Below are 13431 nucleotides of genomic sequence, written 5' to 3' on the forward strand. Positions count from 1 at the left end.
ACAGTTAATACTAACATTACAATCATAGATTTTACCCAAAATATTTAATTTCAAATACATATAATTTATTATGACAAATGAATTAATATATTATTTCAAAGAGGCTTATTTTATTTAATTATATTTATTAGCATCCCAAATCTGCCCATGCAAATATACCTTTGTGCCCTTTGACTTAATAGCACAGCATTGTGGCTATAACACTAAAAATTCAAGTAAAAACTGAAAAATCTAGTTGAAAGTCTTGATGCTTTGTTCTTACGTCATCAACTGCTATCTAGATGTTATAGACAGAACCAGGTATTTGGATTTTAACATTTTATCTGGATGTTTGGTATCACTGGAAGAATTTATGCCTAAGTCTTTTCTTTTTCATGAAGGGAAAATCAAAGGAAGTATTTGGTATCAGCTAAAGAAAATAATGTTTATCCACCAAATAAGCCAGTATTTGCAAAGGCCTTCAAGAATCTAGGAAATTAACGGCCACACTCATGTAATGAGAAACACCCAGTGTTTCAGATGATCATACCTGGATCTTGCTAACCTGAGACCAACTCTACTCTTCTGGAGGCTGCAAAAACTCAGCCATGCAATCAGGTTTGCCTTGTGCAGGGGACAAAAGCCTTCATAAAGCACAGTTATTAAAACTGGCTGATTGCAAATGCAGTTCTTTTTATTAAGGGACTCTTGTTTGAATTAACCTCCCAAATCCAAGTTTAACTTTTCAGTTTTGTGTTTTGTACACCCACTTCCTCAAGGAGGAGAATTATTTATATTCAAGGCACAGGCTGCTTATGCAGAATTGACCTAGGCCCTATACTACTGGAAAACATGAAGGAGTTCCACAAAGTAAACAAGTATTGCCTAAGTGTGATCCCCTTAAAAATCATCATTGTATTGTATTTATTTTGTGTCACTCAAACCCTTTTTAGCTCCTAGTACTTCCAGTTTATCAAATGCCACTACGTCAAACTGCTGTTGAAAGCATTAAAAAAATGGCCCGTTGAATCTCTTTTCTTTTATTCTTATTCTTGCTGGCTATGAAACCTTATGAGGCACCTATTAACAGTTCTTACATGTAACACCTTGACCATCACTCTAAAATGTATTATGTAGGCCATTTTTCCTGTTGGGGTTACAAATAAACTTTTCACTCCTGATTTTTCGTTTTGGCTTTAAAATATATTCAAACGGACATTTAAAATCATGTTTTACTTTTTTAGCAGTGTTACATTTGATCTCTCATGTTAACCCACATCTTTCTTTTCCAAGAATTTTTCAAGGCCCATATTTCCAATGTTAAATGTATTACACTTACTGAAATTTATAATAAAATGAATACTATTCTTTTGGCCCCCAAATAGTCATATCAAACAAGCTATTTGAAATGCTACCAAAGTTCAGAGTTCCAATTTAAAGATTTATGCATATTTTCTTAGGTAATTAGTGAATAAGATACCAAATCAATAAAGCTAGGATAAGATTTGTCCATCTCTCAAACCATGGTTTTTAAGTTGCCATTTTATTCTTCAAATCCTACTTTGAGCTGAAAATGATTCTGTAATTTTATCATTTGACTACTGTAAAATATAATCAGGGATTTGAAACCTGTGTGAATTTATCACAACTGAAAACAAAATCTTCCCTGGAAGAGGTTAATGGAAAAAGAAATAATAGGAGGTGGAAGATAAACTGCTTCTTTCAAAACTGGAGCTGCAAACAGCATTCTAACTAATTCAGATAAGCAGCAAACATAGTTGTTAGGGGATATTTATGACAGCCGCATCTGTGTGACAGCACTGAAGCCTTAACAATGGCGGCAGGCTTTCTGTAAAACACATCTGCAAGAAAGACAGGTAGATAGGCTGGCTATCAATCATCAGAACACATGAATTATTCTATACATATTGGCCTATGTGCTGTTGAAGTCAGCTCTATATACATAGAAAAGCTTGCTCTTTGGTAATGGAGCCATGGCAATGAGTAATTTTTATTTTTAATTCTTTAAAATGTGTGTTCATACATCATTTGAAAAAAAACCCAAGAATACCTCTCTTTTCAGGTATATTAATAGTTCATTTTTGACTTATTATCCTACCCATGTTTCATTTAATTGCATGGGATCCTTCCTATAATCCAAAACAAATAAATTGCATCCCATAGTTTGGAGATTTCTCAAAACTTATTCAGAATCTAGGCTCATTTTTAATTTTGAATCTCAGAAAATTTAAATGGTGCATGCAACCACTGTCTATGTAAATTAACTTTTCAAGGCACAAATAGAATAAAAATTATAGCCAAATAATAAAAAGGGGTCTTCTCTGTCTTTTGTCAGATTCAGATTCACATAACTTCCATTTATGCTAATGGGAGTTCAGCACCTGCTCTGCAAAGAAAATAGACCCCTATCTGTGAAAATAAATGTGTACAGTGTATTTTCCAGATATAATGCTGAAATCAAACAACCAAAAATGTGAGCTATATAAACACAGCCTCATGTGACCTACCTGAAAACATTGCTGTTTTATATTTTACCTCTTGAGTAATAGGTTGTGGGATATTACTCATGTCTTTGTCATTTAAATGTAACAAAAAGAAAAAAAAAGGGAGATGGACAAACTCAGTCTGGTGATTTCAGTGAGCTCATACACAATCCTATGTTTACGCCTTCAGAAGTTCATAATAAATTGTATCACTAAATCTGGATTCAAGCCACTGCTCTCTGCCATCAACTTAAAAGTCATAGAGGATAAGTGTACATTATAAGAGGAAGGCATGGTCATAGGGGCACTGAGCTGGGGCTCCCTGCAGCAGCTGCAGCCTCAGCTGGGACAGGAGATGAGGCAGACGATTGTCAGTGACTGGTGATACCAGAGTCCCTTTCTGCAATGCCCTAATCAGGGAGTGCCAGGGCTCACAGGAAGGCAAGTCTACCTGGGCTTGAATGGGGATGTTTCCATCAGTGCTCATAGCAGCTCCCTTCAGGGAGATCTCAACAACGGTGTGGACAGAGAAAGCCTGTCCCACTCCACTCCAACTGGCGTAGGCATCTCAGAGATCTTTCCCCAAATTATATTATTAATATATTTTTCAGGTAAAACTATGATGTGATCAAAACAGGGTTGTGGGAGGTGAACTGGGATCTTCAGCATGGCTTTAGCTCTATATGTACCTTGATGTTTATCATGGTAGAGTCATGGCCCTTCTCACTAAACATTTTTAAAGAGTTTTAAGAAATAGGTAATGAGGCCGGGCGCAGTGGCTCACACCTGTAATCTCAGTACTTTGGGAGGCCGAGGCGGGTGGATCACCTGAGGTCAGGAGTTCCAGACCAGCCTGGCCAACATAGCAAAATTCTGTCTCTACTAAAGATACAAAAATTGATTGGGTGTGGTGGCGTGTGCCTGTAATCCCAGATACTCGGGAGGCTGAGGCAAGAGAATTGCTTAAACCTGGGAGGTGGAAGGGCGCCACTGCACTCCAGCCTGGGCAAGAGCAAAACTCCTTCTCAAAAAAAAAGAGTAAAAAGAGAAATAGGTAATCAGAAGATTGTAGTGTGTCCATCCATTTAACTACATTTCTAGAGCTTTCTCTTTCTTCCTAATGATCTAGGTTACGGCCTTTTTTTTTTTTTTTTTTTCCTGATTTGCCTCATGAGTGGCACTAAGAGTAACACTCTAGTGGACAGGACCGGCTACATAATTTGCATGGTTCAGTGAAAAATGAATATGTGGAATTCCTTCCTGACAAATTTTTAGCAATTGTAAGACAATGACCCAAGCTCAGGGCTCCCCTAAGCACAGGGCCCTATGCAATTGCACAAGTCCTATACCCTTCAAGACAGCCTCACTTGTGGAACAGGGTCTTGGCAAAAGCTAGTCTACAGGCCGCTCTTTTCTCCCCAGCTTAAAAGAAATCTCTCAAATCAACACTGGGAGAATGAATGCGAGATGTCTTCCCACAGACATCTATTCAATGTACTGAGGAAAATGGACCAACACCGTGTGCTCTAAAAAACCTACCATCTACTTTTTAATACAGATTGTATTACAAAGCTTATCTAAAAGCATTTTGTCTTCTTTCTAGAGGGTTCTATAAAGCAAGGTTTTCTATCTCAAGGCTAGCATGACCGTGGTTACTAGTTTCGTTTTAATAAGGACCAGGGAACCAATTTTGAATATTGGTAAATGGTGGCAGAGCCTACTGGCAATTTAGTCTTCAATGCCATATTTATTTCTTCTTAAATAGCTCTCTGCTCAACCATCCTCCCTGCAGTCAGTCATGTACCAGCCTTAGATAGGACCTCTAATTCCAAGTGGGCCACCCTGCCGTGAAGCATTCCATCTGGCCTTCCGCAGTTTAGGTGATTTGGAAGAATGAGAAGGCACTTGTCCAGACGGTACACTTCTCTTCAAGCACAGTTACGTTCTGTCAGTTCTGGGCTGGTGAACGATCCTATAGTAATCACAATAATGGCAGCATTTGCCCTTAAGGGATCTACCTCTTTCAGAAGCAGGCTGCAGCTAAGCCTCAGAGGTAGGGAAGTCATTTTTCCTTTTAGTACATGGTGCCTCTACAGACTAGGTCTTCAGCGATTTAGAATAAAGCTTAGTGGTGACAGAGAGAAACACAAAAATTCCCCTTCTCCCCAAATAAATATAATTTATAAAAATACTTAGAAAAAAACCACAGTTCAGGCAATTATTTTGTTAAGTCTGAGTTTTTCTGAGCTATGGATTGCTTTGTATATGATCAACAATACCTAAAGAATTGTTCAAGTGTATAAGCGTATCCTGATTTCCGGTCATTCAGAGAAGGGCTAGAGATTGTAATATTACCTACTCTCAATCAAATAGTATATCCTTTCTTTTTCTTGGTAGTGAATTTGTAGGGATAAACAACCCTACAAATTGTTTGGCCTATTATATGTCACAGAGATTTTTCTATAGCCTGTCTAGACTCCAGACAATAGGCAAGACTGGCCTATAGTTGCAGACATTTCTATAGTCTGTAATATCACTTAGAAAAGTAAGGGCAATAACATAAAAATGAAAACCAGCCTGACCTGCCAGTACGATAGTAGAAATATGAGTATAACAACACTTTACAATTTAGAAATGATGATAGCATCCTAGAAAGAAATTTTAGCAGCCACATATCAGCCAAAGCAACTTTTGTAAAATCATATATACTCGCAAAATATGTCATATTCAAGTAATTCTGTCCAAAAGCCATAAAATTACTTTTATTGCAGAAAATTCTGTATATATGTCATGTTGTGTTTCCTTATTGCATAGAGACTGTGTATGAATGTATGTGTGTGCATATATATAGTGTGTATATATATAATATTTAAGTCAAAATAAAGACTTTTCAAAAGGCCTTTTAAAATATAAAACAGATTGTTAAACTATTCTGTTTTTCAGTCCTTTTAGAATACAACAAAGAGGGATAAAACAATTATATTGTATATAATCTTAAGTGAGTTAAGGGACATTATGTGTATGCAAAGGAGGTAGAGCAAAAAGTTTTTACATTTTATCTATTTTCTGCCATCGTGTCTCTGAGCATGTCTTCATGTCTATTTCTCTCCCACAATTACACTTGTTATAAACAAAGGAAAGGAAAAGGAAGAAAGGAAGAAAAGACAGAAAGAGAGAAAAGCCTTTTTTTTTTTACGTTCTCCTTTGCTCTTTTTTATTTTTTAGGAAGTGACCAATAAAGAATATCTGTTTTTGTTATTGTCATTTAGTTTTACTTTGATGAAGGCCATGAGAAAGATACATTAAACATAAAGAATACTCATTTAAGAAAAAATACTGCTGTAACACTACTGGCGGTATTTCCGACTCAGAGGGTATTCTCTTTCCCAAAGACTCCAAAGTATATCGATAGTCACCAGACCATTTGCATCTTCATCACTGGGGCCAATATTAACAGAGTTTTTGTCACTGTTGGAACAACTCAGCTTGTGGTATCAGTAGTCAAGGGGGTGTCAAATGAAATAGATAACATGCAGTAAAAGAAAGAGATTGTTTTTTTTACTTAGAATTATGCATCCAGAATAGAAAACTCCCATTTCTAAAGTCATTCGGTTTTTGTCCCTGGCTGAATTTTTTAAAACACCATCTAGCTTGTTTCAACATAATCAACTATACCATATAGCAGTATAAAATATGTCATCAAAAGTTCCATTGTAGAACAAACCATTTAAGATTGCCAAATTTATAGAACGCTGATTGATGAAACCATAAAGAACCCTTCTCAGTGTGATCAGCTAAACCCATCCACCAGGCACTCACAGAGTACTTTCTAGGTCTAGGATGCTATGCATACAAATGTGGTATATTTTACCCCTGGAATGCAAATGTTAGATTCATATTATGCCAAAATAGCATTACATAACACTCTTATTTTGTTTTGCTTGAAAGTTCAATATTTTCTTTTCCTTTAAGGAAAAAATTCTTTATCTCGCCAGAAATGAAGGTTTTGGTCAACACTTTCTCATATAGTAAAAATAAACAGACAATCTTAAGTACAATTGACTGATAATGTAACATTAAATTAAGATCTTATACAAATTCAAGGAGATTTGTCTGAAATAAAAGATGTAATTTTTTTTTCCTTTTTTACATGCCACGATGTTCAGGAAATTTTGAATATCACCAAACAGCACAAAATTCTAATTAATCTCATTTTCAATTGGCTACACTTTAATTAAAGAAAAATAGTGTATATATTAATTGAACATACTAACCAAAACTTGACTTTTCAAGTAAACAAAACATTCCAAATTCAATTTTAGCATGATGTATTTGGCAAACTTTTCTTCCTTTTTCCTGAGATGGAGTCTCTCTACCACCCAGGCTGGATTGCAATGGCACAATCTCGGCTCACTGCAACCTCTGCCTCCTGGATTCAAGTGATTCTCCTGCCTCAGCCTCCCAAGTAGCTGGGATTACAGGTGCCCACCACCACGCCTGGCTAATTTTTGTATTTTTAGTACAGGCAGGGTTTCACTATGTTGGCCAGGCTGGTCTTGAACTCCTGACCTTGTGGTCCACCCACCTCGGCCTCCCAAAGGCTGGGATTACAGCCGTGAGCCACTGAGCCCGGCCTTTAAACTTTTCATTCCCATGAAATTAGTGGGAAGTGCCACTCTCCATCACAGGATGATGGGACATTCTACAGCACTCTAAAAGGAGCTTAGATCGTTAACATAAGTGTCCTCTGCATGGAGACAGAAGATCAAATTAGGCCCTAAGGAAGTCTCGCCAAACTAGCACTGAAGTCAATGGAAATTTGCAAGCATATTATAGAGGGTCCTTGTGGCCTACAAGGTCTTGCCAATAATTTCACTAGGTCTCTAAAGTAGATCTACAAGTCAAAACAATAACAACAACACAAACAAATACACATGTACCTCTCCAACGTCATAGACCCAAATACGGCCTTCTGAGTCCCCAACAGCAACTTCTTTGCCGGCTTGGGCCCAACGAACACGGTTTAGGGCGGATGCTCCCTCAATGGCCACACTTGCTGTTGGAACCTGCCAAAGGGTTTACAACAGAATAAGAGAATCTCTGAATATGAATTTAAATATACAAATTTGCAATAATACTTTTAACTGGATGAGTCACCAACTGCCTTCATGTGCATGAAGTAATATTCATCCCTTTTGCCGGGGGAAAAAGGGCTCATTGTTCTTAAATCATATGCTCCACTGAATTAAGGGGTAGAGAGAAGAGACATTTTAACAAAAAAAGAAAAGGAGGGAGAGTCTTTTTACATAGTCACCGGGCAGTAAGTGGCATGAATATTTCTTTGGATTATGACAAGTGTACATCCAACAAAAAATACAGGAGCTAAATGGGATCCTTCCCCATCGGGTCATAGTTTATGGACAGATGGAGAGAGAGAGATCTCAGGATTTACCAAAATTAAGGATACTAAAAAGGCAGAAAGGGGGTGTGTGGTGGAATAAAAGTCATATTAATGTGAGTCTTCGAGGAAAATGTAAACATATGTATTGATCCCTCAAAACCTCATCAGGGAGGAGATGATCAGAAGAAGAAAGGAAAACATAAAGGTAAAAAAAAATTTCAAAAAACTCAAATTCTCTCTCTCTCTCTCCCTTTCTCTCTCTTTTGTTAAATCTGTCTTCCTCCCTCTGGCAGTACCGAAGTGTAATAAGCAATCCACAACTTTGGCACTATCTCCAGGGCGACATCGTGATAGAATACAGCCACCCACTCATAGAAAATGCCTTAAATCTCCTTTAATAAACACTTCAAATCTAAAAGCATTGATAATTATCACAGTAATAATAATTAAAGTGAACTGGAGGTGCTGCAATGGAACCTGTAGTATTTGTTCCAAGAACCTCAGTATTTGGAAAGACTTTTTAGTGTGTCTACCTCTCTTCCATTATCTGTTGTGTAAAAGCTTGTCTTCAAGGTTAGAAGTTTATAATTGACATAAAGTTCAGATCTCTTGAGCCTTTTATAAGAATGTTGAATAGGAAATGACAACATGCCATTAAGAAAGGAAAAGGTAAATATTAAAACAAAAAGAAAAAATATGGTGAAAAGGGGGCCACTAAGATCATCTCATGCCACTGTTCAAGACCTGTGTCTAATAAACATGTCACATTAGAATGGAAATACAACATGTACTGTGGCTTAGTACCACTGGCATTCTGTTATTCAGGGAATTGAAACCATCTGTTTATACAAAATTATTGACCCAATACCTATCTTTAAAATAGCAATAAAAACTCCATCATATGTAAGAATCTATGTTTAAACTTAATCTTGAAATCAATAAAAATTCTTTCACCTGCTTAAATCACTGTATGTCAATTGTGAACAACAACAACAAAAAAACCAAAAGTTCCCGGCTCATTTATTTTTTAAAAATACACAATTTCTATAATAAAAGTACCTGCTGTGCAAGCTAGAGTCTGAATTTTTAACCAAATCTTTCAAAGGCTGAAACAATGTGAATTTAGATGGATCATAATTCTGTCAATACATTTTATTATTACTGTGCTGCCCAGAAAACAAATCTGTGATTCAACTGTAGACTCTTCAAAGTTAATTTTTAATACCACAATTTAGAAGGTTCATACAGGATTCTTACTTAATTCTACTACCTAATTCCATGAACAATCTGATATTGAATAGAATTAGGTAATCTATGAACAATCTTAAAAATAGAATAAAATGTTTAATCTTAATATGAATATAACAAAAAAAAAAACAACCCTGAAAATAAACTGACATTGTAACACATTTAAAATAATGCCTAATACATTTTCAAGAATTTTATTTATTTGGAATATAACTACTATAACAAACTGAAACAGTATTTTAAACATTTAAAAATAGTTTCTTTTCATAGATATTATAAATGATAGAAAATAATGATCACAGCCTGTATTATGTGCTAGAAAATTCATAAATGCATGAAGAAAATGACAAAATATATTTGCATTAATCTGATCAGTAATGACCTTTCCAAAGTTGATGAATAATAAAAAACAATTCATATGTTCTGTCTGTCTCTTATTCTGTATTTTGTTTCACAAATATTTCCACAGTTTTCCTGGCTCAATCATTTTAATTGCAAAGACAAGATTTACATATCATAAATTATTACATTAAGCAGTAGAAATCAGAAATACCGAGGTGGGAAATATGAACTACCCTTGCATAGGAACAGATGGAATAACTTGGTCCAAAAATGTAATAATATGAACAACAACAAAACATACTGCTGTACTATAATTCAAATTTTTAAAACAAATCTAGTTTTTTACCTGACAAATATTTGAAAAATCTTGTTCAACTTGCCAGAAGGCAAAAATGATTTGAAGGTTTTAAAAAGTGTTCGGTTAATTACTGGATTTGAGCTGGACTCAATGTAACTCTACTATTATTGTGAAAGCAGAATTATGTTTACCACAAAACTAAACAGTTTGCATGACCAATAATGATTTTAAAAAAATGTTTAGCTATAAAACTCTTAGGTGGTTGTCTCTTGATACCTAGAGAAAGAAGGGAAAAAAATTACGTTTATCAATGCTGAGACATTACTTTCATTTTACCTACAAAAAAAAATTTTAAAGAAAAACAGTTACATAGGAATTATTAAGGAGTTTCTAAAACACTCACTCCCTTCATATGCATTGTAGTTGGGTATCACCTAAACATTATCTCAACTAAGCTGGATTTCTAAGACAGTGGTCTTCTAAGTCAATCAGGAAAATGTTGTGGTTTTTTTTTTTTTGCTTGCTTTAAATGAATGAATTTCTCCTAGCAAATAGAAGCAATATGATTTTAATAAACAGTGATGAAGACTCTGGGAAACCCGTACAATATAGGGTAATAACATCTTTCTAATAAAAACAATGTTACAAACATTTCAATATCCAAATGATGGGGCATTTCACGTACTCATGCCTTTTGGTTATTTTCAAAGATGCTTCATTACATAACTCTTTCTTGTTACAGAGTTCTTGTAGCTAAAAGGAAAAACAGACTCAAATTGAAAGAGTTTTAAAAGATAACTACTTGGGAGCGATTATAGGTGTATATACCCTTGAAGATACAATGAGTCAATAATAACACCTGAAGAATATTTCCCTGCCCCCTCCCACACATATGCAAAAAAAAAAAAAAAAAAAAAATAGGAGGGAAGTATGCTCCTCCTCAGATCCTCCAGCTGTGGGCTTCCTAATTAAAAAGGCTGAGCTGTTTCCTGCTCAAAACACTTCAAAAGACCTTTCTGTTGTTCTCCACTTGACATATAGTTTGCAGCACTTGTTCCTCTTACCTGTCCATTCTTATTTATAGAGAGCTTTCTTGAGTCAGAAACCAAGAAGTGATGCAGAGACCATTTTATTTTATAAAGTTGAAGGACAATTTTATGTTAAAAAAAAAAAACCCAAAACATCCAAGTAGCTGAATTAGCAACTCAGTATTTTTGCAAGACTGGCAAAAAGGAACAATGCATGTGGCATAGTTTTTAAAACATACAATTTTATAGCATAATTTAAAAACAGCATTATTGGCTGCTTTTTAAAATAAATGGGTACTTTCACTTACTGTAAATGTGACATGTTAAACTCTCTTTTAAAAAAATACTGAGTTTGATATTCATGTTCAAAGTTAGAGGCTGTTGTAAAAGTCTGCCTCTGAGTTTGATATCTTAGACAAGGAATATTTACCTTGGTACAAATCAAATGGATGAAAGATCTAAACAAAAAATAGTCAACAGAATCGTCTTTTATGGATTCAAAATAGAAATGGTGCAAGTAGCAAACACTGACAAATAGCCCCTTTTAAAAGCCCAATCTAAAAATCAACGTCCACAAAAGCTTTCTTTTCCAAGTGTTTGCCAGTAAAGTTATTTCAACACGGCTCTGACAAATGCCTGTGTGTCCTGTCCCATAGGGAAAAGGTGTGAACGCATAACGTTTTGCTCTTTGCAAAAAAGGGTGGTTAATTGTCCAGGAGCAGCCACCGTTTAGGGATGAAGGGAGATTAAGTGATTTTTGGCCAATGCGTCTGCCAATTCCCTTCAGGGTAGTCAAGAATGGGGGGCCGGCAGCCCTGCTGCAATTGGAAGGTCTGTCCAAAAAAGGCCGTTTTAGAGAAAGAGGGAGAGACTGCGAGTGGCCGACTGCGCCCCCCTCCCAGCCCTCCGGCCCGGGCGCCTGAGCCGCCGCTCACCTCGGTGTCATTGTTGAGGTTCCAGAGGTCCAAGCGCCCCATCCCGTCCACGCAGGCAAAGAGCGCGGGATGCACGGGGGACCACATGACATCGTACACATAGTCTGCATTGTCTTCAAAGGAGTAGAGCGGCTTGTTGTGCTGTAAAGCAGAGAGACCGTGAAGACTTTGTGGCGCTGCTGCTGCCTCGGGCTGTCTAGAGAGCCTAATTAAAAACTTTGCACATTCACAAAGTGTCATAAAACTTCCCGAGATGAAAGTCCTCGAGAAGGTGAACCGGAGCTTTAATGTGACTAGAACTGTCCAGTGGCATAAATAAATACCGGGGGGAGAGGGGGCCTCTGAAGGGGCTGGGGGCTGGGACCGGGGGTGGGGAGGCGGTTTCAGACACAGTCGTATGAGGCATTCCAGACAGGTGGACGGGACTGCCCATTAGTTCGGAATTCTCTCCCGGCAACGCTTTGCGAGATGCTCTGAGCCTAAACCCAACCGTGGTCGGCCCGGCTCGGACCCGCTGGGATGTTCTGAAGCCCCAGCGGTCCCGACCGCCCCGAACCCTTTCATTGAAGGCAACCCCTGCCACCTCGTGGTCCTCATCTGTAGCTGCAACAGCTGCTGCTACCTCCAGTCCAACTCCAGGCCAGATTCACATTTTAAGGGTTCTTTTGCAGCGAGGAAGGCATACAAATATTTTAAAGAGGATTAGTGCTTTTCCAGGAGGTAATCATTTCGTGATCCTACGCCTTTAGTCTCTCTGCATAGGGTCAGCTCACCCCAATCAGTTGAACTGGTGTGTCTCATTGAAGTGCCCCTGAACCTCTGTACAAAATGAACCATATTCCTAGATCACCCAGTGTTTTCAAAATCCCGAAAATTGACTTTTGGGTGTTGGGGGGGGTGTGAGTGGAAATGCGTTAACAAACCCCTAGTGCATACAAATGCTTCCACTCCAGAGGGATACAATAAATTAAAATGGCACTCTTGATTTCCAGTGAATATTGTCACATCAAAATAGCACAGAAGTCAGAGGCAAGTTTGAAAGTACACCAGAAATAAAACGTAATTGGACTTCATGAATTATTCATTCCATCTGGCTTGTCTTATTCTAATTTCTGCATAATGGCTTTACTAATCCCTGATCAATTAATGTAAAATGAAATTTAAATGATAATGAAAGCCCTAGAGAAAAAAGAAATTAAGTATTCTTATATCCTCTGACAGAAATCTAAACAATGGGAGTTTTTTTCCCCAATGTCTTCTTCATCCAGTCAGCTGTCTGTACTCTCTTCATGGGTTCCACTGAATGCCTGTACAGGCCAGAGTAATAAGATCAAGAAAAGATAACATACAATATGAACAATCAAATCCTTTCTGCACAGTAGGTTTAAAGAATGTATCTGTAGGGAATCGGCTCCAAATATTAGAGTGATCTCTCCAAGTGAACTGTTAGTTAATATAAAATGCACAAAATACATCTGCTGAAATGAAAGTGAGAAAAAGCAGTGTGAAAACAATAAAACTTCTGTAATCTAAATATCACGCAAAAATTTAATGTAGTAACTGTGAGTCCTTTTTCCATGAATTGTATTTCTTTGACATTTAAAAATCACTGCTTAGAACTGAACAAACTTTTAATACATTAAAGCAACACAGAATGTTTTCGATGGGCCACTGTGTGGATACAGTGAGATGTGTC

The 13431-nt window shown here is 36.9% G+C and overlaps 1 protein-coding gene across 5 annotated transcripts in view; it reads right to left on the bottom strand.

Moving 5' to 3' along the window:
- The window catches only part of DYNC1I1 (dynein cytoplasmic 1 intermediate chain 1), a 319991-nt gene that overhangs the window by 10708 nt on the left and 295852 nt on the right, over window positions 1-13431 (bottom strand). For all 5 annotated transcript variants that reach the window (XM_025379447.1, XM_025379445.1, XM_025379446.1 and 2 more), the window contains 2 exons: window positions 11736-11876; window positions 7424-7549 (listed from right to left, as the gene is read on the bottom strand). In XM_025379447.1, the coding sequence (XP_025235232.1) occupies window positions 7424-7549; window positions 11736-11876 (267 nt within the window). The remainder of the gene's footprint in view (window positions 1-7423; window positions 7550-11735; window positions 11877-13431) is intronic.

Source organism: Theropithecus gelada, chromosome 3 (assembly GCF_003255815.1).
Source record: "Theropithecus gelada isolate Dixy chromosome 3, Tgel_1.0, whole genome shotgun sequence".
Lineage (NCBI taxonomy): Eukaryota > Metazoa > Chordata > Mammalia > Primates > Cercopithecidae > Theropithecus > Theropithecus gelada.